This window comes from Micropterus dolomieu, linkage group LG04 (genome assembly GCF_021292245.1).
Source record: "Micropterus dolomieu isolate WLL.071019.BEF.003 ecotype Adirondacks linkage group LG04, ASM2129224v1, whole genome shotgun sequence".
NCBI classification, from domain to species: domain Eukaryota; kingdom Metazoa; phylum Chordata; class Actinopteri; order Centrarchiformes; family Centrarchidae; genus Micropterus; species Micropterus dolomieu.
In genome coordinates this window covers 22,889,534-22,909,524 of record NC_060153.1, presented here as the reverse complement: position 1 = coordinate 22,909,524, position 19,991 = coordinate 22,889,534, and the positions used below count along the sequence as shown (strand labels likewise).

Sequence of the window (19,991 nt, the reverse complement as noted above, 5' to 3'; positions counted from 1 at the left end):
GAATAATTACTACTCACTACCTCCCACTCTAGTCTGAAATAGAACTTCATTCATCTTGTGTGTAGGCGACGTTAACTGGAAACATTCAGCTTATTTAAGCAAGTGTGATCAGATTCTTCTATACAATATATAGGGTCTAATTACATTTGATTTATTATTTATTATTTTTAGATTTGACAAAAAATACAGAGAGGAATACAGTGATTTGGGAATACTTACATTTGAGTTAAATTGCATAGATTGTCGCATATTCTTTCTTCTATGGTGGTGATTTGGTTGTTGCTCAAATCGCTGATGGAAAGAAAACGAAGACAAATCACTGTTGAGACTGAAACAAGAGTGAACAAGAGAACAAGAGTCTTTTTCCTTGACTTTTTTGACTGGACTGACTTGTGGCAGTTACTTTAATACTGACATTTTGGCAAGATTAATGTGGTGTGGGTTTGTCATTGACTAAAAAGCTTGAAGCCAATAATTGAGTCATTGGATGAATGAATATGTGAAACTGCTTCTCCTACATTATTATCCAATTTTAAATTGATGCAGTCACGCAAAATGACTACATTTGTGTTTATCAAATAAAAAGGACATTATCACGTCCTCTTTAAACAAAAATGACTACTCGTATAACTCAGATATATAACATAACACACAAGTGACTGATTAAATAGAAACAAACTAAATCCCAAACAACTCAAGTGCTAAATAATAGCAGTAAAAACTTAAATGTTTCAGCCTCTTTCTTTCCCCTGTCCCCGCCCATCTATTTTGTTTCCATGCCTCTCTCTTTCTTTCTCTTTACCCCTCTTCTCGCTTTCCCTTCTCCACTCATGATCTCCTTCTCCCTCCCGCTCTCCTCTATCCAGTAGGCTACATAATGGGGCCGTTGTGTGGTGGTTTTGGAAGGAACTGATGGAAACCACCAGAGTCCTCTCTCATCACACACACACACACACACACACACACACAAACATGTGCTTAGACGCCCATTCAATGGGTGGAAGAAATAAGGTAATGGATGGAGGAAGGGAGAGATGGAGAGATGGAGAGAGAGATAGAGGGAGGTAGTGGGAGCCTGGAGCAGTAAGCTGTAATTGAACGTAATCGTGCTGTGATTGGTGTGTGTGTGTGTGTGTGTGTGTGTGTGTGTGTGTGTGTGTGTGTGTGTGTGTGTGTGTGTGTGCTTGTGTGTACAGTATTCAATGTGTGTTTTTTTGTGCTCTCCAGTCCAGCTAGCTTACTCCAGGGATTTGTGCCTACTTAAATCCAGACTAAACCAAGCCTTTCTCTCTCCTACTTTCTTTTCATCTTCCTCATTCTCCCTTACTCCTCCCCTCTCCTCTCCACCTTAGGTTTGCCAGGCCCTCATCTTCTCTAGACTTTGTACTCACAGGATTGACAGCGGCCCACAGCAGAATACGCCTCTGGGGAGAACATTGATCCTGTTCCCTTGGAGATACCTGAAAGAAATATATATACATAGATATATAGTTAGGTCGACAGAGATGCATACAAATGTGCTGTAGGGGAAATTAATAAGAACACACAAACACATAATGCTGTTTGTACTCACAGCTCTCGGAGACCAGTGACACGATCTAGCAGGCTGGTATCAAGTGAAGAGATGTGGTTCTTGGAAAGATCTCTGCGGGAACAAACCAACATATCCACATTTAAAATGCACGTGAGCGCAAGATGCCTGCATACATGCATACACACAAACACACACATACTTGCACAGTATCATCAGAAGCAACAAGTAATTTACCACATACGCGTAAGTGCTGGGAAATGTAATGATAGCAAAGGAGAGGGAAAGTGAAACATTTAGCTCACACGAACAGAGGTAGAGATAAACAAAACCAGACACACTAAATTTGACGTAGATGTGCCAAAGAACACATTACTAAGAACAATATACGATTTTCTGGTTGATCCTTACTTTGTAATGCAGCTGTTGTCGGGAAAAATGCCATGTCTCGTAACTATCAACTTTTTAGGAACTACAAAAATAGTCCTGTTAAAGATCGGTGACCTTTGATGTTTTCAGTTCATTCAGTCAATGTTTTCATCAGCACAAAGGTCAGTGTACTTTCTTCTTACTTCCTCCTAACTCATAACATAGCATGTACAGTAATTCCTTTTTGCCTTTTACAGCAAATATGTGGAGCAAGAGTTGATCACATGTAACAAATTCCCCCCGACCAAATACAAATTGGGAAATGTGTGTGTTACACCCTAAAGTCACCAGGACACCTCAAATAACATTACATACATAATGATAATTGCCTAAATTAAAGGGACACTCAACACTATCAGAAAGTTGGGGGGCAGATTTCTAAAAAAAGCAGCAGAGGCTGAGACATGTTGACTTTTAGCATGGGTCAACCTCCAAAAACACTGGATCCCAATATCAAAAAATGGATGATTCTCCCGGCCTTGTAAATACAGACTTCTTTCAAACCCCATTTTTGATGCCCAAGTTGATGGCATCACATCAGGATTATTTTCTCAGACTTTAGAAACTGCCCCTCCACAACCACAGAAGACTGATTTCACAGAATAAGTAGTGCAGAGGTGAAAGACGAGCAGAGCGGTGAGAACCAACAGATAGGGTTCACTTTGGTACTAGACATGAGCTACAAAATTCCTCCAATTTCCAAAATGTTCTGTTATTTTCATGTTGTCACATATGCATAATAAATATGCCAATGGTAGACAGTAACTAAGTACAATTACTTAAGTACAAATTTGAGGTACTTGTACATTACTTGAGTGTTTTGTTTTCATGCCACTTTCTACTTCTACTCCACTACATCTCAGAGACAGATATTGTACTTTTTACTTCACTTCATTGATCTGGCAGCTTTAGTGACTAGTTACTTTACAAAGTAAGATTTGTACACACAAAACATACGAAGACTTAATAAAATATGTTTTGTTATAAATTAAACTACACAACAGTTTATACAAGTACAGCTGACACGATTATTAGATTGACATTGAAATTAACTGGCATCCCCAAGTAATTTTTCATGTAAAACATTTCATGGTTCCACCTTCACAAATGTGAAGATTTGCCGCTTTTCCTTTTAATTATTTCAATTTATTTGTAATAATTTTGAGATTTGTACTGTTGGTTAGTCAAAGCAAGTATTATAAAAGGTGTCACTTTGGGCTCAGGTTCATTGTGATGGCATTTCTCACTATTTTCAGGATTTTGAAAATCGATTACTGGAGAAAATAATTAGCAGATTAATTCATAATAAAAAAAATTGGTTGCTTGCACGGCTATACAAAATAGTTAAAAATGAACTCGTCACAGGACAGTTTTCTTTTTGCAGTACTTTTACTTTTAATACTTTTAGTAGATTTTTCTTATACTTACATACTTTTACTTAAGTAACATTTTCAATGCAGGAATTTAACTTGTATTGAGTTTTATTTTGAGTAATTTACAATGTGTTATTAGTGCTTTTACTACGTAAAGGATCTGAATACTTCGTCCACCACTGAAAGACTTTAGAGGACAGAGGACACAGGTTTCTGCTTGTGACAATTTCTTCTACTATGTTAATGGCCATTTGATTTTCTTAGCTTAATTTATAAATACTATAATCACAATATGTCACTTTTTAGCATTATTCAAAAATAATACGAATGCATATTAGAACATTTACTTTTTACATAAACACAAACACATATAAATATAAGGATCCCTTAAATTTAGTTATTAAAGCATTGCGACCCACATACATTATGTAATAAGTGGGACATTTTGTAAATTGTAATTTCTCTAAAATGTCTCTATACTAGACAAACTATAATGGCGGAGTGAACCTCAAACATATCTTTTCCATATAACAATTACTTAGAGGCCAAAATATATACCAATAGTAATATATCTTCAATAAGCTAATAGTGGCTGACATATAAGCCTGGCTTATTTACTGGTCCAGCCCCATTGATCATATAGTATACATGCACACTTACGGTACACTACACACACAGTGTTAACAGTACAGTACACAGAAACTAAACACTACAATGTCATCACTTCCAAACCGAGTCAGTGACACACCAGTGGATAAACGCGTCAGAGTGAGAAAACTGAACTGGTTGAACTGTGGAGGTGAGTTGCCAAGACAAGGAGAGCAGAGGAGGAAGCTGGACAGGGTCGAGCTATGTTAGGTGTGCCTTCACAGCAAAGCCTCAGCTGCACATGACAACAATGAGATAAAAGGAACAAGGGAAAAAAACAAGAAGCCAGGAGACACAAAGCCAGCGGTTGTGAGATGACAAAAAGCCCTGTGTGTGTGTGAGTGTGTGTGTGTGTGTGTGTGTGTGTGTGTGTGTGTGTGTGTGTGTGTGTGTGTGTGTGTGTGTGTGCGTGTGACAGACGACAAGACACTGCTGTCCTGGTGTGTTTAACAATCAAAGACAGGAAAATGTGTATGGGAATGTACTCCCCTTTCTCCTCTCTCCCTCACTCTCTTTCTTCCTTTGTGTGTGTGTGTGTGTGTGTGTGAACGGAGCAGGACGCCCATTCCCAAAAGGAAACATCTGTACATTCCAGACAAGCTGTGTAAGAAAGATGGAGACAGAGAGAGAAGGAGAGCGTTCTCCTCTGCTAAACCCATCAGCAGATGAAACAGGACAGCATTAAGACTGTGAGCTGATCATTCACGCATTACGCTGACACCTTGCCATGTCATGTAATGCTCTCAACATTAATGCCAGGTGTGTGGGCGACACTGCAAAGACGAGAGGAGATGAAGTAGAGAGAAAGTGTGTGTGTGTGTGTGTGTGTGTGTGTGTGCGTTTAACATGACCATATAATGTGACCTTCACCATGTCTATTAGTAACAGGCTCCTGTTCTCTCAGCTACCTCTACACACACATGGTTCAAGTTACACACACACACACACACACACGCACACACACACAGTAGAACACAGTTGAGGTATAGGCTTGCGCACAAACACACATGCACACACAGCACACATATGGTTCTGTTTTACTAACGGTGTGGCCAATGATCTAACCACTCCTTATAAGGCCTGTCTGGTGCCAGTTATTCTGAGCTGGAGGATGAGAACACACACACACACACACACACACACACACACACACACACACACACACACACACACCCCTTATTGACTACTCTGTGCTCAGGCAGAGGGAATGACAGGAGGGGAGTGGGCATCGGCTCTAGAGAGGAAAAGATAAATCTGAAGAGACAGTGAGATGGAGGAAATGAAAAAGACAAAGAAAGCCACTAAAGAAGATTGATAACTGTTTTACTTCATGCATCTTCCCTCTGCACAAAAAATTTGGTAATGAAAACTGTGATCTAGGTCTGATCCTAGGACATATCTGCTGCATCGTGGTGGCGAAGTGGTCCAAGTCCCTGTAAGCGAAGGCCAGCACTCCACTAACCCGCTAAACACAGACTGCTCTGTGGTTGCTTTCATCCCCCTCAGCCTCCCTGACTGATTCCTCCGCTGCTCCCTCCCTCCCCCAGTCCCTTCTCCCAATTTATTTCCCCTTTTTTCCCCTCTGTAGCTCTGCTGCTTTGTTTATGTTCAAAGGCTGGGCAGACCTATGTGTGTCTGACGGGAAGGGAAGCAGGACAAAAGTAAAGCAGAGGTTAAAGATGGTGAAGTCAGAGGAAGAGAAGGCAGGTGTGAGGGGGGAGCAGTATGCGAGACAGACCATGTCTGGAGAACAATTGCCCCACTGTGGGCTGCCCGTCCCAGCTCAGCCATTCTACTCAACACTGCTTCACGTGAGCGCTGCCAGCAGGCACCTCATGCCTGGGCTATAAGTGGGGGGAGGTCTCTGGAGTATTTGGGTACTTTCCCTACTGCAGGAATAGAGGGAGCATGAAATTCAGGAAATGGGACCAGGGAGCTGGGGAGAAAAGGGTGTTGATTCAAAAAGTATGGTCTAAAAAGCCTAACATTTTGCTTCTCAGTCTAGCTGGCTGTGTCACAAACACTCTCCTCTCCTCCTTAGAACATTCTGTCCATTTTTCCAGCTGCTGCTGCCTGGGTCGTCTGGTGTCCAGCTGGCAAGTGAAGGGCAGCTGTGTGCAGCGGTTTAACACACTTACTCAAAGAACGACGTACACACTTTTACATGCTGTCAATGCATGCAGGAAAAACAAAAATCTCGTAACACTGTCTTGCGCTCATTGCTCACTCTTTTACTGGTAAACGAAACTGTGAGTCCCGCATATCTTGAAGTCATAAACTGTAGGTTAAAACCAGTGTCTCAGGCCCACAGTACTTCTGGGGTGTGACTACAACAAGGACAAAAGCTTATTATTTGAATTAAGCATAATTTCAATAAAAATAGAAATAAGTAACTATATTTTATTTATTTTAAACTCCAAATACTCATAAAATAACTCAAAATCAAATCCAAAAGTCAAGCTTGAATTTCTTCCAGACTTGTTTTTACACACACAAAAACTGAATGGCAATGCCAGGAATTAGAAAAACCTGGTAAAAATCTTGGCAGCAACTTGAAGCAATTGATTTGAGTGAACAATGGCATAGTGGGACCTGCTTCTACTTCTCTTGTCTTGTTTTGTTTCTGAAAGTGTAAGATGTATCTTCCGCACACTGCTGAAATCTACCGTTATGTCAATTTGAACAAACGTGTCTGCCAATTAAATGCATGCACCTATCATCAGCACTGACTTCTTGTCAATCGTCACTATCAAAGTATCAACCAACACATGAAGAAAGAAGTCACGTAGTGGCTCACAATAAAGCAGACAACAAATGAAAAGAACATAAACACAGAAATAAAATGATGTCAAATGCAAAACACACACAAAAGCCATCAATTATAGTGAAGTTTGGAAATGTGAATTCCAATGGCATTTAAAAAAAATAAAATAGGTGTGTGGATTTAAAAGTCATACACACTTATTGACATTTGCAAACAACATAAAAGAATAATGACGGATATTAGCTTCTTTTTGTCATCCTCCACTTCACTCTGAAAATGAATGTCTCGTTCTACATGTCTGTGAAGGTTCTCAGTCATCCAGGTCATAGTTATCCATAGAAGGTTAAAATCAACCAAGTCCAGTTGGCCGTTGATTTTAACCTTCTTAGGATACTCGTTCTACATGTTTTTATAAATGCCAGTTTATACTTGGTACTGGTCCCTGGTCTTTTGAAATCTAAAAATTGACTTTAAAGACGCACGCACAAGTTCAGTTTCTTGTAGACAGGTGTGTAGGAGGAAATATAGGGAGATAGAACTCCCACACACTGTCCTTTTACTTGCAATAAACTTTATTAGAGATACTGAGCTGTCAAGCAATCAATTAAAAAGACACTTATCACTATTGAGCACACTGAATAAACTTTACCATAATGACAATGAAATTAGGCTACTGGTAGATCTCAGGGTAACACCATCATAATTTCACTGTTTAGGCTACACCATGAATATACCTCTAAACAGGCAGTAGGTTACCATAATACAAAATTAAAAAAGCAACATTCAATCATTTAATAGTAGAAATAAGAAAAATCTGAATATAACCTTTACACGTAAAAGGACAGTGTGCAAAGTTTAAATTTTCAGGAAGATTACATTTATGTTATCTTTTGTATTAACATTTGTCTACAGACGATGTGGCGCTTTATTTTTTTTCTTGGGCTCTCTGGTGAAATGGAGGCATATAGTACATTCAAACTCAATAGGAACAGGGGGTGCATGTCATAAAACCAGACTACAGCCATGCTAGCAGCTCTGTGAGGCTGTACTTTGTCACAGCGTTGCTTTCAGTAATATCAACATGCTAACAGGCTCACAATGCAGGAATAATGTTTTATAGAGAGCAGTAAATCCAGATTACAGACACTAATGCACAAGGTTTCACATCTATTAAATGTGAAGCATTGCACTGTGGGCAGAAAGTAGTGTTTATGCTATGACCATGAGGTTCTTTTGTTCCATTGTGGAATTGTTGAGGGCAGTACAATATATCGTGCTTACATTTACACACTAAATAAAGTGGGGGTTGAATGTAGTAACACAGACCATGTTCACCATCTTAGCTGAGCGTGTTAGCATGCATATTTTTGCTTATTAGCAGTAAACACAAAGTACAGCTGAGGCTGATGGGAATCATTTATTTAACAAGAACTAGTGCAGTGCCTGTTCAGTATCAGACCTGCCCACACCATTTGAGCAAACTTTTTCAGATTAAAAGGCAAAAAACTGGAAATGTATCTAAAACTATCAACTAAAAGCCTTTTCAAACGTGGAGATGGCACTTTTTCTATGCTGTTCGTTTCATGTTTACATGCAAAAAACAAATTAATACGTGTCTGCATCCTGCCTGGGTGTAAATCAGGCATTTGCTCAACAATGTCTTAGATTCATAAAACATAATCACATGTAAGCACTGCTAAGAGTGTATACATATATATTTCTAGCCTTTGTTTTACACATGTATTTTTAGACATTTGGCTGCAGGCAATCAGGCTGTGAATGCAGCAGTGTAAAGTAGTGTCATTTATCTTGTGTTTGTAAAAGCAGAAAGCTCCACATAAACTGACGCAACAAGTGAAACAATGGAACAAGCAAAGAGGAGCGAGAAAGAGAGCACAGAAATGAAGTCTGTCACCCGGCAGTTAAATAAGGCACCATTGAGGCAAGCGAAGCTTCAGCTGCCCTGACAGCACAGAGATCACTGCAGGCACAACCCGTGGTAAAAACGACTATACGACTTCGGTCCTCTGTACCATGAGCTGGGTGACTGGCCGCACAAATTCATCTTTTTCTTCCTATATTGACTCTGTTCACTGTGCTCTCTGCTCTTTCTGCTTGTTTTGCTGGTTGCATCAGTTTCATCATATGTGGCTTTCAGGTTCATATAATAAATCTGACTCAAATGCCCCTTTTTGTAGACTTCCTGCCTACACAGATCCACAGATATGGATCCTTTGAATTGTAACAAGGCTGCATCTGAAAACAATACATGGCAGGGACATTTCCTGTTCAGTATCAGCAGACACTCTGCGTTCCTTAACATGAAAATGCAAAATGGGCTTTTTATATTGTAGAATCTGGTTTATGTCGTGACATTGAACGAAAAAAAAAAAACACACTGCTGACTTGCATTTCATTCGAATTTTTTGCAGGGTTATACTTTCACATTTTAGAGGCTAACAATCCAATTTTCAGCCTCACATACCCTTGTTAGCATTTAGCCCCTGCAGGACAGAGTTTATGTCTGTGACTCTCTGCACCCAGCCTGAACAGACTACACAAATGGAGTGTGTGTCTGCAGTTCTCTAGCAAACACTAGTGTTACAGGTCCCAGGATTGGTACCACAGCAACAGAGAGAAAATCTGTAAAATACAAATGAGATTCAGCAGCAATGAAAATACAGCATATTCCGTTCGTCGACATCTCTTGTGCACATCTTATAATTCTCTACTTCAAACAACATTTTAGTACACATTACCACCTGTAAATAAGTGCGTTAAGGCTACTATAAAAATATAGTGCAGGTTACAGCAATACTCAAGTGTATTTAAAGCAAGCAACCCACCTGCATTAACTCTGTGCTTACACACTTCGGTTCTATTAACACAGCTATCACTCACATAGAAATAAACATTTTCAATGATGACCTTTTAAATGTAAACCCACTGAGCAACAATAACGATTACCGTGACATTTCACCTTTAACTGCACATAGCACAATATTAACATTCTCCACAACTAAATACAGCTCTGTAACAAGTGTTTTAATATAAGGCACTTCAAATTATACCACATCCTTGACCTAAATCCTCATGTTATTTTATGTGTAGAAGCCCAAATAAAATACTGTGCAAAGCAGATACTTCCTATCTAGTGTTGTACCTGCAATACTACACTCAGGTTATAAAACCTGAGAATTTAAAAGAATGACTGCTCTGCCATTTAAATTAAATAAACACAAACTGACTGCACTATTTTGGGATGTATCACACAAGCACAGGCGACAACACACACTGCATGCACACACTGCAGACATACAAATACACACATTACACACACATGCGCAGCCTTGTGGCATAATCTTTGAGGTGACCCGTCATTGAAATTAATGCATTCCCCAGTCCCTTACCCTTACCCTAACCTTAACCTAATTCTATACCCTAAAACCTCAAAAAGCTTTATTAAACTTGTGGGATCCAACATTTTGGTCCCCATAAAGCTGTCAGACCCCACAAATATAGTGGATTCCTTGTTTTTGAACCCCACAAATATAGTAAAACAAGCCCCCCCAACACACGCACACAAACAAACACTCTTGTCTTTTTATATGTAAATGTCCAAGCAAGATCCAATTATCACAAGCTCTTCTAATTGTGTGTAAAGTAAGAACAGGGAGACAACAGGTTAAGTTGTTTAGTCAAGCTGGAGCAAAAGTCAAATGTCTCCTCCTGCGGTGAACACCTGCCATAGTTATTGTTTCATTGTGTACTTGTTAGTGCTTTCCTCATGAGTATCCACCAATCAGCCTTGCTTGTCAATATGGAAATGAATCTCTCATGCAAGCCAAACGCAGGAGACCCTGGACTTCATTACCATAGAGTTCAGGAAACATGCATTAGATATTTTTAGCACACATTCATCATTTAAAGCTACCATGAAGTACTTTAATTAAGAGATCATGTTTAGAGTGTTAAAGGTATTTTAGAGCATTTATAGGGTCAGTGTCAGTTTCTCTTTCCCTATTTCCCAACAAAACATACACGCTGTCTCTCTTTATTTACTATGAGTCTCTCACAGTATGTTTCTTTTAAGTATGTTTCTGTTGTACTGCCTGAATCTACTCAATGGCGTTTGTAATAATGTACATATATTAGTGATATGCATAAGCGGAGGAAATGTGGGTGCGGCCGACCCAGGGCCATGGCTGGTAGTGGGCTCCCTACATGGGCTGTAAATTTTAGCTCAGTTGATTGTTGTGGACAAACAACAACGCTGCATGCAACTATGCTGTACTGGGAAAATTCAGCAGCTCTTATTAGTGTAACAATCCCTTGACTAATGGTTTCAATGGTAAACCACCACCAGAATGACAATTACCAACAAAAAACACTTTATTCTAAGAAGACATATAAATAAACATAAATCATGAAGTAACATTTGTATTACAAACAAATGGCAAACTTGTTAGCACGTTTTAACAAAACTCCCTTCACTCTAATGCATCATGGGAATTCTGAGGGACAGACGTAAGTTGCATGTGCGCAAGGGTTTATTGATGTCATCAAAGTCCACTGGAAGCCTCTCAGAAGCATTTCAGCAGCAGAGTATGTAGCGTGAGTGGCACGGTGGTCCAGTGGATAGCACTATGGCCTCACAGCAAGGTTGTGGGTTCAAACCCCGGTTGCCCCGGCCTTTCTCTTTGCATGTTCTCCCCGTGTCTGTGTGGGTTTCATTCAGGTGCTCCGGTTTTACCCACCACCAAAAACATGTTAGGTTCTCCAGTTGCTGCCATTGACCAGACACTGACATAGATCTGGAGTTGGTCCCCAGGCGCTGCACAGTTGCTGCCCACTGCTCCCTTGAGGGATGGGTTAAATGTAGAAAATAAATTTCGCTATGTGTATGTGACAGTAAAGTTTCTTCTTCTAGCCTGCCCCACGTTAATGACTTGTTTTTAAAATTTCCTGTTTCTACTACCTTCTTCAAAACTCTTTGTGGCCAGCTTTCGTTCCTCATCTTGATGGGTGATTCTAGTAACTACCACAGGGAGCATTTCAGAATTAGAGTGTTTTGCCTGCCGGATTTTGCCGACATATTTAGATTTTGGTGATTTGGTGATTAGTGCTTGGTTTTTGAGCTTCTACTATGATTAAGTAGGCTACGTAGTTAAATTGTTTCTATTTGTCTGATTTAACTGTGTTTATTGTTGATATACAATCAGAAGTCTGTACCGGGTATTTTATTGACAATTGACCGGATTCTGTGCCATTTCTGTGTCTGTCTTCCAGCCCGGTTCATCTTCTCTGTGCTGCTTGAAGCTTCTAGGACGCACTGCAGAGGTTATGGTGTAAGCACAAACATTGACTAGAATGGCTGCGATCAGCTCCAGCAGCAGCGAAGCAGATGGACCCAGTGGACTGGAGTGAGTCCGGGGTCAAGTAAACTTGGTTTAAATGACTTGGTAGCTGGTGGGCCCCATGATGAAGCTCCGCCCCCACTGTGCTGAGAGTCTAGCTCCGCCCCCGGTGATATGTGATGTATTGTAATTATCTAGTTATTCCTTGAAGTTATAATCCATCCAACTGCTTTGTTTTGGGTGTCAAACACACACCCTCTGGACACAGTTGTAAATGGTTGCTATGAAAGTGGCGGTAGTCAGCTTGAATCAGTTTCAAAGGATTCCACAGGTAATAATCAATGGGGATTTTTTAAACCACTTATGCAGCATAATCCACTTCTCCACTGTCCAGTTTCCCAAAAATGCATGTTTGATGCTCACTATACACAATGTGGACAATCACTGTAGAACATCCGTGTCATTTTTGCTTTTGCATTTAGCTCAGGTATTTCAGTCCAATCCTCTCTTCACAGTTCAGTGCACGGACAACGTGATTGATGTGACGGCACATTTCGTGAGCTTGTTTTAGGGTAATTTAATTGCGTCAGTTTTTCACTGTTAAAACCTTGCTTAAAAAAGCAAAATATAATTATAAGACTGACGTGAAAACGGTCAACTCAATTAACTAGTACTAAGACAGATGCTTTTTAAAAGTAATGCTTTATAGTTTCTAGTGTGACAGAACATCTAGCTCAGGCTTTTAAAAAAATTATTTAAAGATATTTTTTTTCCAGGCATTTTTGCCTTTATTCGACAGTGACAGCTGCAGAGAGACAGAAAAGGCGGGAGAGAGAGAGAGAGAGGGATGAAGACAATTGTTGTCGGACAGTTATTAGTCTGTATATATGTTTTTCAGGTTTTTCTGTCTGTGAACAAAACACATCTGGCAGACCTTTGGCAGAAAGAGCAGCAGCCAACTACTGTATGTGAGTGATGCCCACATGTGCACGAGAAAGTCTGCCAGGATGTCACTTGTGGGTGTGGGTGTTGGAAGGTGTGAGTGAGAAAAGGGTCACAGCGCTACAAATGTACTAGCATTTATTAAACTTCCACGACTTCAGCCTGCTGGGTGTTGCGTCACACCCACACACACAGGCCTTCTTGCACAAATGAGTTCCTTCAGAACCACCTATTCAGCTCAGAGTTAATAATGAACCAAGACTTTTGTGCATGGACACGCACACACAGGAGGAGAACATGCTGCCTCGTCTTCTCTCCCTGTTCTCTTATTTACGACTTTCTGAAATGTCTCTGCTTCTGTGAGTGATGTCACTAGTTACTATTGCCATGGTAACACAACAAATTCTCCCTTGCATATGGTCGGCACATTCAATCTTTCCTTTCCCACCTCGTTAAAGTCAGTGAGCGTGTGTTTTTTTTTGTGTGTGCATAGGTGGTTGTGAGGACGACAACCACCTCTGAAGGAGGAGAGGAGCCGAGATAGAAAACGTGGGAGAATGTGAGATTGAGTGTCTGTCTGACAGCTGTGAAGCCTCATGACCCAGTGCAAAGCTAAAACTGCTCCCTGTAAATACTATCAAAAGCACATCGCCACGCCTGCAGCATGTCTGCGTGTGTATGCATTTTGCTGCCATGGTAACACACCACAAAATACTCCTGAGTGGGGCAGATAGGACCGTGAGTGTGAGACAGTTCAGGTAAAGGGTGCACTACCCAAGACAGATCGAGTTACTTTACTTTATTACGTGCCCTACATACAGTACTAAATAGGTACATTAAGTTAATGTGTATACTTTATAACTCCGGAGTACATTTCCAACCAAATTAACTGGAAAAACTAAACATCAGCACACATGGAAATATTGCTATAACTCTATTTACAAACTTTGGCAAATTTACTTTAGACACACAACCAGCATGACTATAATACCTCTAATATTAAACTAATAAAACCAAGTCCCACTAGCTATTTACCATTTCACGTATTTAGCATCACACTTTTTGACTTGCAGGTGAACTGGTAGTAACATTAACGATGACAATGCATTTTGCAAATATTAACATTATTAGTTATTATTGTCTTTAGAATTTAATATCGCTCCACTTTCAACTAGACATGTATCATTATTATTATTATTATTATTATACACTTGATGTTTATTTATTTTGATAGTTTTATATCGGGGTACTAGTTTTATGTGTGGAATTTTAATTTGAATTATGAATTAAGTTTACATTAACATAGTGGTGTAACTCTTCTTACTATATTTCTTCAAAAAGAAAAATATATAGTGTGCTAACTTACCAGATGCATGGTCACACTGTTAATATTTTAGCAGTATAGTTTGTTAACATGCTCTGCAGGTAGTGAGAAATGAACAGTGAGTGTCCCAAAACATCAACTGGCAGCACGGGTAAAAAGCACAGAATCATTCTCCTCAAAGCACAGCTAAAGTAACTGAGTACAGCAAAGACTGATGAGGGCTGACTCAAGCCTGACAAAGCAGAGCTAAGCCAAACAAATATTGCGGACTTTTGTGTTTGTGTTGTAAAAATCAGTCTTTTGTCGCTTCTTTCCTCTGTTGATGTTGATGCTGACATGTTTGTTTTCCAGCACCTGCAAAGCACATGTGTCTCTCTGCCTTTATGAAAAGCCTTCTGGACTTATAGTGTAAAAAAATATATATATATATATTTTAAAGTGACGTCTGGGTTCCTTTCTAGCTGTACAGAGACTTTAACGTGGAAAGTACACGATGAAGGTCAAATGACTCAGCTGATTCAAGAACTCTGCTATCATCAGTATGTAAGAGTATTTGTCTTTATAACCGGTTGACTGAGGTGACCAAGACGTTAAAAGGAAAATTAAGAAATACCATTAATTAAAGAATCAATACATTACATTACGTATTGCCAACAAAGTGATCTGTGGACTCTGGAATCTACGGCGTTAAACCAGCCCCTTGTCTTCCACTGTGAACTGATTATTTTCTCATTCACTTGACACAACCATTATGATTTATGTCAAAGCAACCTGCATACTAAACAAAGGCTATAGAGACTTTGAAAACCTGAGTTTATTCCACAAGCATTTCCCAGAAGAGACTTCAGAGTTGCATAAAATGAAGTGCTAAGAGATTTTTATTATGTGTGTGGGTTGGAACAGATGGACTGGTGTGTAACGGGAATGCTTTTCTCCAGCTGCGCTCAGTATGCAGTATGCTAAAATACTTCACTACCACTGGATGATTGTGTTTACCAGGGGTGTGTCTAAAACATTTTCATTTGGGGCCAGGTAGGGGCAGAGGAGTGGAGAATTACTTCTACAGCATTACTTCCACTTTATTTTTAGGGTTTTTTTTATTGGGTGACATGTTCTTGCTCCAGTTTTTTTTTTTAATACTATCTATCCTTTCAATACATCAGATGAAACTCTGTTGCTTTTTACTGAAAGGAAAACTGTGTAAGAGTTCAGTTTTGTGGTTTCCAAGAGCTTTGTTGCATTAAACAGAAAATAAGCATGGAAACCCGTCCAGGCCCACAGAGTATGTTTGCATATTTAAGACCAGAATCCATGCTGCAAAATTTAGAGTGGAGTAGTAATGTCTCAGTATTTTTAAGCCTTGATGAAATAACCTTCTATAATCAGGATTCAGGATTTTTCTAATCAGAACAATAAACTAGACAGTAATTAGCCTCTAATAAATTCCCAATGATTACACAAAACATTCTGTCTTTTAACACTATTATGATAATATAGAACTAGGGCTGCAGCTAACGATGATTTTAGTATTCGAAGCTTCCATAGATTATTTCAACGATTCATCGATGCATCGTTTAAGAAGTACTATTGATTGCTGGCGGCGGCCATCGTTTCAGCCCCATGTAGAACAACACAAATTTAAAGTCAAAATAGTCAGGTTCTGGCTAAATAACTACTACTGTGGTCTTTATACAACAATGGAGTGCGTGGAAATTAAAGGGAAGGGACTTTAGAAAATAAATCAATTGTGCCTTATCTTTTCTCTCTCACTCTCTACCTCTCTCAAACAACCAGCAGAGATTCACAGACACATGTGACAGCCACTTCGTGTTGCTGATTTTGCTGGGGGATTTTTTAGCTCTTTATAAATTTTACCAAAATAAAAGGCATCTGAAATTTCTTCTGATGAAATAAAACGCTCAACATGCGCCTGCCTCTGCTGAAACTCTGTCTAATGTTGGCCGTGCTTAAACTAAATGTTTTGGTGATCCACAGCACTGCAACAATGTCTTCACAACACACACACAGTCAAGTGCAGACCAGTGTGGGCTTAAAGGCAATGCCCAACAAAATGTTTATCTAGATCCAAGGTACTGCCTCATACTGTTTATTCATCAAAAGTACATAAATAATTAAATAAAAGTGCATTAAAACCATTCACTATGGTTGCGGTGTTCATTTAAAATTGAAAATAATCATCACTTGCATCCCTCATCTGCAACAAAACGATCAACAATTTTTTAAATATCGTTTAGCCCTAACACACACACACACACACACACACACACACACACTATCTAACTACTACTGCAAGCACCGCTGTTGGCCTACTATTCATTTACAGCATCTCTCCCTAGTTGATGTTTAAAGGACAGTTCTGTTAGCAGTTAGTTGACAACTAATCAAGTTCAGATCCTCCGTTTGTTTACTCCTCCAAGGTCTCAAATCTGCTCAAAAATAGAGCCAATAACAAACTGGGCTGAAACCACAACAGTCCAATCTGCCACTCACTATTCATATTTGTGGAGATGAAATCTAAAGAATAAGCACTTTCTAGGCCATATCTTTAAACCTTTAATATCATTGATTTCGAGCAACGTTTTACATAAAACAATATAAAAACATTAATGTATGATGTTCCGTTTTCTCATACCTGAAACATCAGTTTGACACTACTCACTGAAAGACATGCTGTGTTTTTCTTGTTAAGATCTGTGGTAGCCTTGATTAACTGGCAAACTGTAGTTGCACATGGGAGAAGTTTGCCCTCAGGGCTTTCTGGCAGAAAGGGTTTCTGCCTTTCATTTGTCCTAAACCTAACCACGTAGTTTGGTGCCTATACCTAACTGAGTAGTAACACTTTCTGGCAGAAAGTCCTAAGGGCACACTCCTCTCAGGTGCACTGTATTCTACAATAAGACAATAAAAATGTGGTGATCTTACTATAATCACTACATTACATCTTTGAGTCCTTTGCTCTCATCTCTCTGCCTCAGACAGTCTGGCCATTACCCAGACAAGTCCCTGTAAGAAAAGGTTTTTTAAGTGGGTAACACTGACCAAGCAATGCCTGAAGCATTATAAAATGAACATGGTTATTTTCTCCACTGGATCTTGGCTGGATGTCTTATCCTACCAGGGTTGGCCATGAAATCAGAGTTAATAAAAAGCACAATCTCAGATTTTAACTCCATGCTTCTGCCTATAGGGTGGAAGCAGCAGACAATAGGGCCAAATTAGTGTGGACAGTAATGTTCACAGTCGGTCACCTTCACGTATGGCTTCTGCTGGCACAGTAGGCCTAAGCAAGTTTATCTAGACTGATGCAATTAGTGCTCCAATAGAGTCTGACATGATTAGAGACAGATCCTGCTGCAGGGTCTGTCTCTAATTAACAAGGCACCTAGAGCAGCTCCCTGTGTTATGCAAATGCTATCACTAAATGTTAAATGATTGATGTTAATGTTAATGAAATGTTAATGATTTAATACTTTATTATTTACTTATGTTATCTGAAATATGCTGTCTTTAGTTGTGACTAATTTCAGCTGAAACACAGATTTCTTTGCTTCTAAACCTAATTTAAACAATATTCATTTGCTTATTTCATCAAGTCTCTGAAGTGAGCAAGTTCCAAAATAATGTAGCCTGGTATATAGGGTAAATCTTTAAGTTAAATAAAAGAAGGTAGCGTGAGGGGAAATAAATAATTGATAACATATGTCTTGGTCGCTGCAGAACAGAATGTTCTCGCTGCAGCAGCACCAGAGGTTGAAGACTGATCTGCAGCACACACACTAGGTTCACTTCTCTGGTGACCAACTCCATTTAGACTACCAAACTGAGACACACATGCACGCACTGAAACACACACACATCCACACAGCAGTGTCACTACTGCTTTTCTATTAACATCCTACTGTGAATCCAAATATTGAGATTTTTCTTGAAAATGTTATATTTTTCTACTTTTTGTTTTTAACATCCCACACTGGCATACAGTGCTGATTTGGAGGCCACATTATCCAATCACCACATCTGTCAGAGTGCCTGTGCATGACTAGGGGTGCAACTAACAATTCTTTTTATTATTGTCTAATCTGTCAATTACTGTCTTGATTAAATCAGTATGTCTAATGTCAGAACATTGTGAAAAAGCTCCTTCACAAGCACAGCCATATTCAGTTTGCTGGCTTTGTCCAACAGTCCAAAACTCAAATATGACTCATTTCCACTGATACAAAATGTAGAAAAGCAGTAAATGCACATTTAAGTAACCATAACCAGCAAAATATTCGGTGTTTTGCTTCACCAGTGATTCAAATTATTGATAAATAGCTGTTTTATTTTCTGTCAATAGACCAAGCCAATGACCAACTGTTTCAGTTCGAGGCATGACAACAACAAAAACGAAAGCAAAGATAAAATTAACTTACAGTAAGATAAATATCTTTCTCTCAATTATGGATGATGTAAAAAGGAGTGATGAACAAAAAAATCTATTAATTTTGTCAAAAAAACACCAAAACAAAACAAAAAAACCCACCAAAACAATGTAGGCCTAGTGGAAGAAAAAAAAAAACAACTTATTACTTGCTTGTCATGTTATGAAATGTGAGAGAATTACCCCATTGGGGTTTTCATGAGAGCATGTTTAAACTGTTATTCCAACCATTAAAACCTGGTTAAAATGAGTTAATGTACCCTCCTCTGTACATCCCTGTCCTCCACCGGCTGCTTATAGGCACTGTACTTACAGCACGTTGGTGGCCAGCGGGATGTCCGCCGCTGCTGGGGCCCTCTCCAGCCCGATGTTGGAGCAGTTGACGACGCAGGACGGCTGGGGCCCCGCCAGCGTGCAGCTGCAGTTAACGGGACAGGGGCTGCAACTCCTGCCGCCGTCCCCCTGCGGCCCGGAGCCCCATGCCTCCAGGCAGCAGAGCGCCACAAGCAGACTGGAAAAGAAGCTAAACCTCGGGACGCAGACGCCATGTTTTCGCTTGGATAAAGTCTGTCCATTTCCACAAGGCATAGCTCACTCACATCTCATCGCCTCTGATGGTGTAAGTCCTCTCAGTCTGGGAAGGAACAAAATACACGGGACAAAGGCAAACACACGCGGGCCTGTTTCTTCTCATGTGAGGAGAAAACAGAAGAAGGGATGAACTTTTTCACACCGTTATCTGGTCGGATCCCCTTCCTCTGAAAATATAACGGAGCTTCTCCAGAGTCCTTTCTGGGGAAAAAAAAGTTTTAAAGAACTTCCTCTCTCCTCCTCCTCCTCCTTCCACTTCATGCAGTTCCCTGAGCCGCCGCTGAGACCTGGCACACAGCTGTTTCCTCTTAGTGTTCAAACACAAGCTGAACGAAACTTTAAATTTAAATAGAAATAATTACAAAAAGAAAATATAATTAGTGTTAATTTTAAATCAGGTCTGCTTGATATTATTTGTGGTCCTTTTTTTATCATCGTGTTCATTATTGGATTAAACAAGCCCCCAGAGACACTGTTTGTAGTCATTTGATTAAATTATGCATTTCTTTAGGAATATGTAGCCTTCCCTGTCAATTTGACACAAGCCTGGTAAGAAAGGTAATAATGCAAAGACGCACTGACATTAGG

The 19,991-nt window shown here is 39.6% G+C and overlaps 1 protein-coding gene across 2 annotated transcripts in view; it reads right to left on the bottom strand.

Moving 5' to 3' along the window:
• The window catches only part of pkd1a (polycystic kidney disease 1a), a 71,832-nt gene extending 52,253 nt beyond the window's left edge, over positions 1 to 19,579 (bottom strand). Inside the window, exons 1-4 of one of the 2 annotated variants that reach the window (XM_046046659.1) lie at positions 19,126 to 19,579; positions 1,574 to 1,645; positions 1,392 to 1,460; positions 220 to 291 (exon numbers count right to left, since the gene is read on the bottom strand). In XM_046046659.1, coding sequence (XP_045902615.1) covers positions 220 to 291; positions 1,392 to 1,460; positions 1,574 to 1,645; positions 19,126 to 19,400 — 488 coding nt within the window. In that variant the 5' untranslated portion in view covers positions 19,401 to 19,579. The remainder of the gene's footprint in view (positions 1 to 219; positions 292 to 1,391; positions 1,461 to 1,573; positions 1,646 to 19,125) is intronic. The other variant, XM_046046660.1, reaches the window with a different exon arrangement.
• Positions 19,580 to 19,991: the final 412 nt, after the last annotated feature.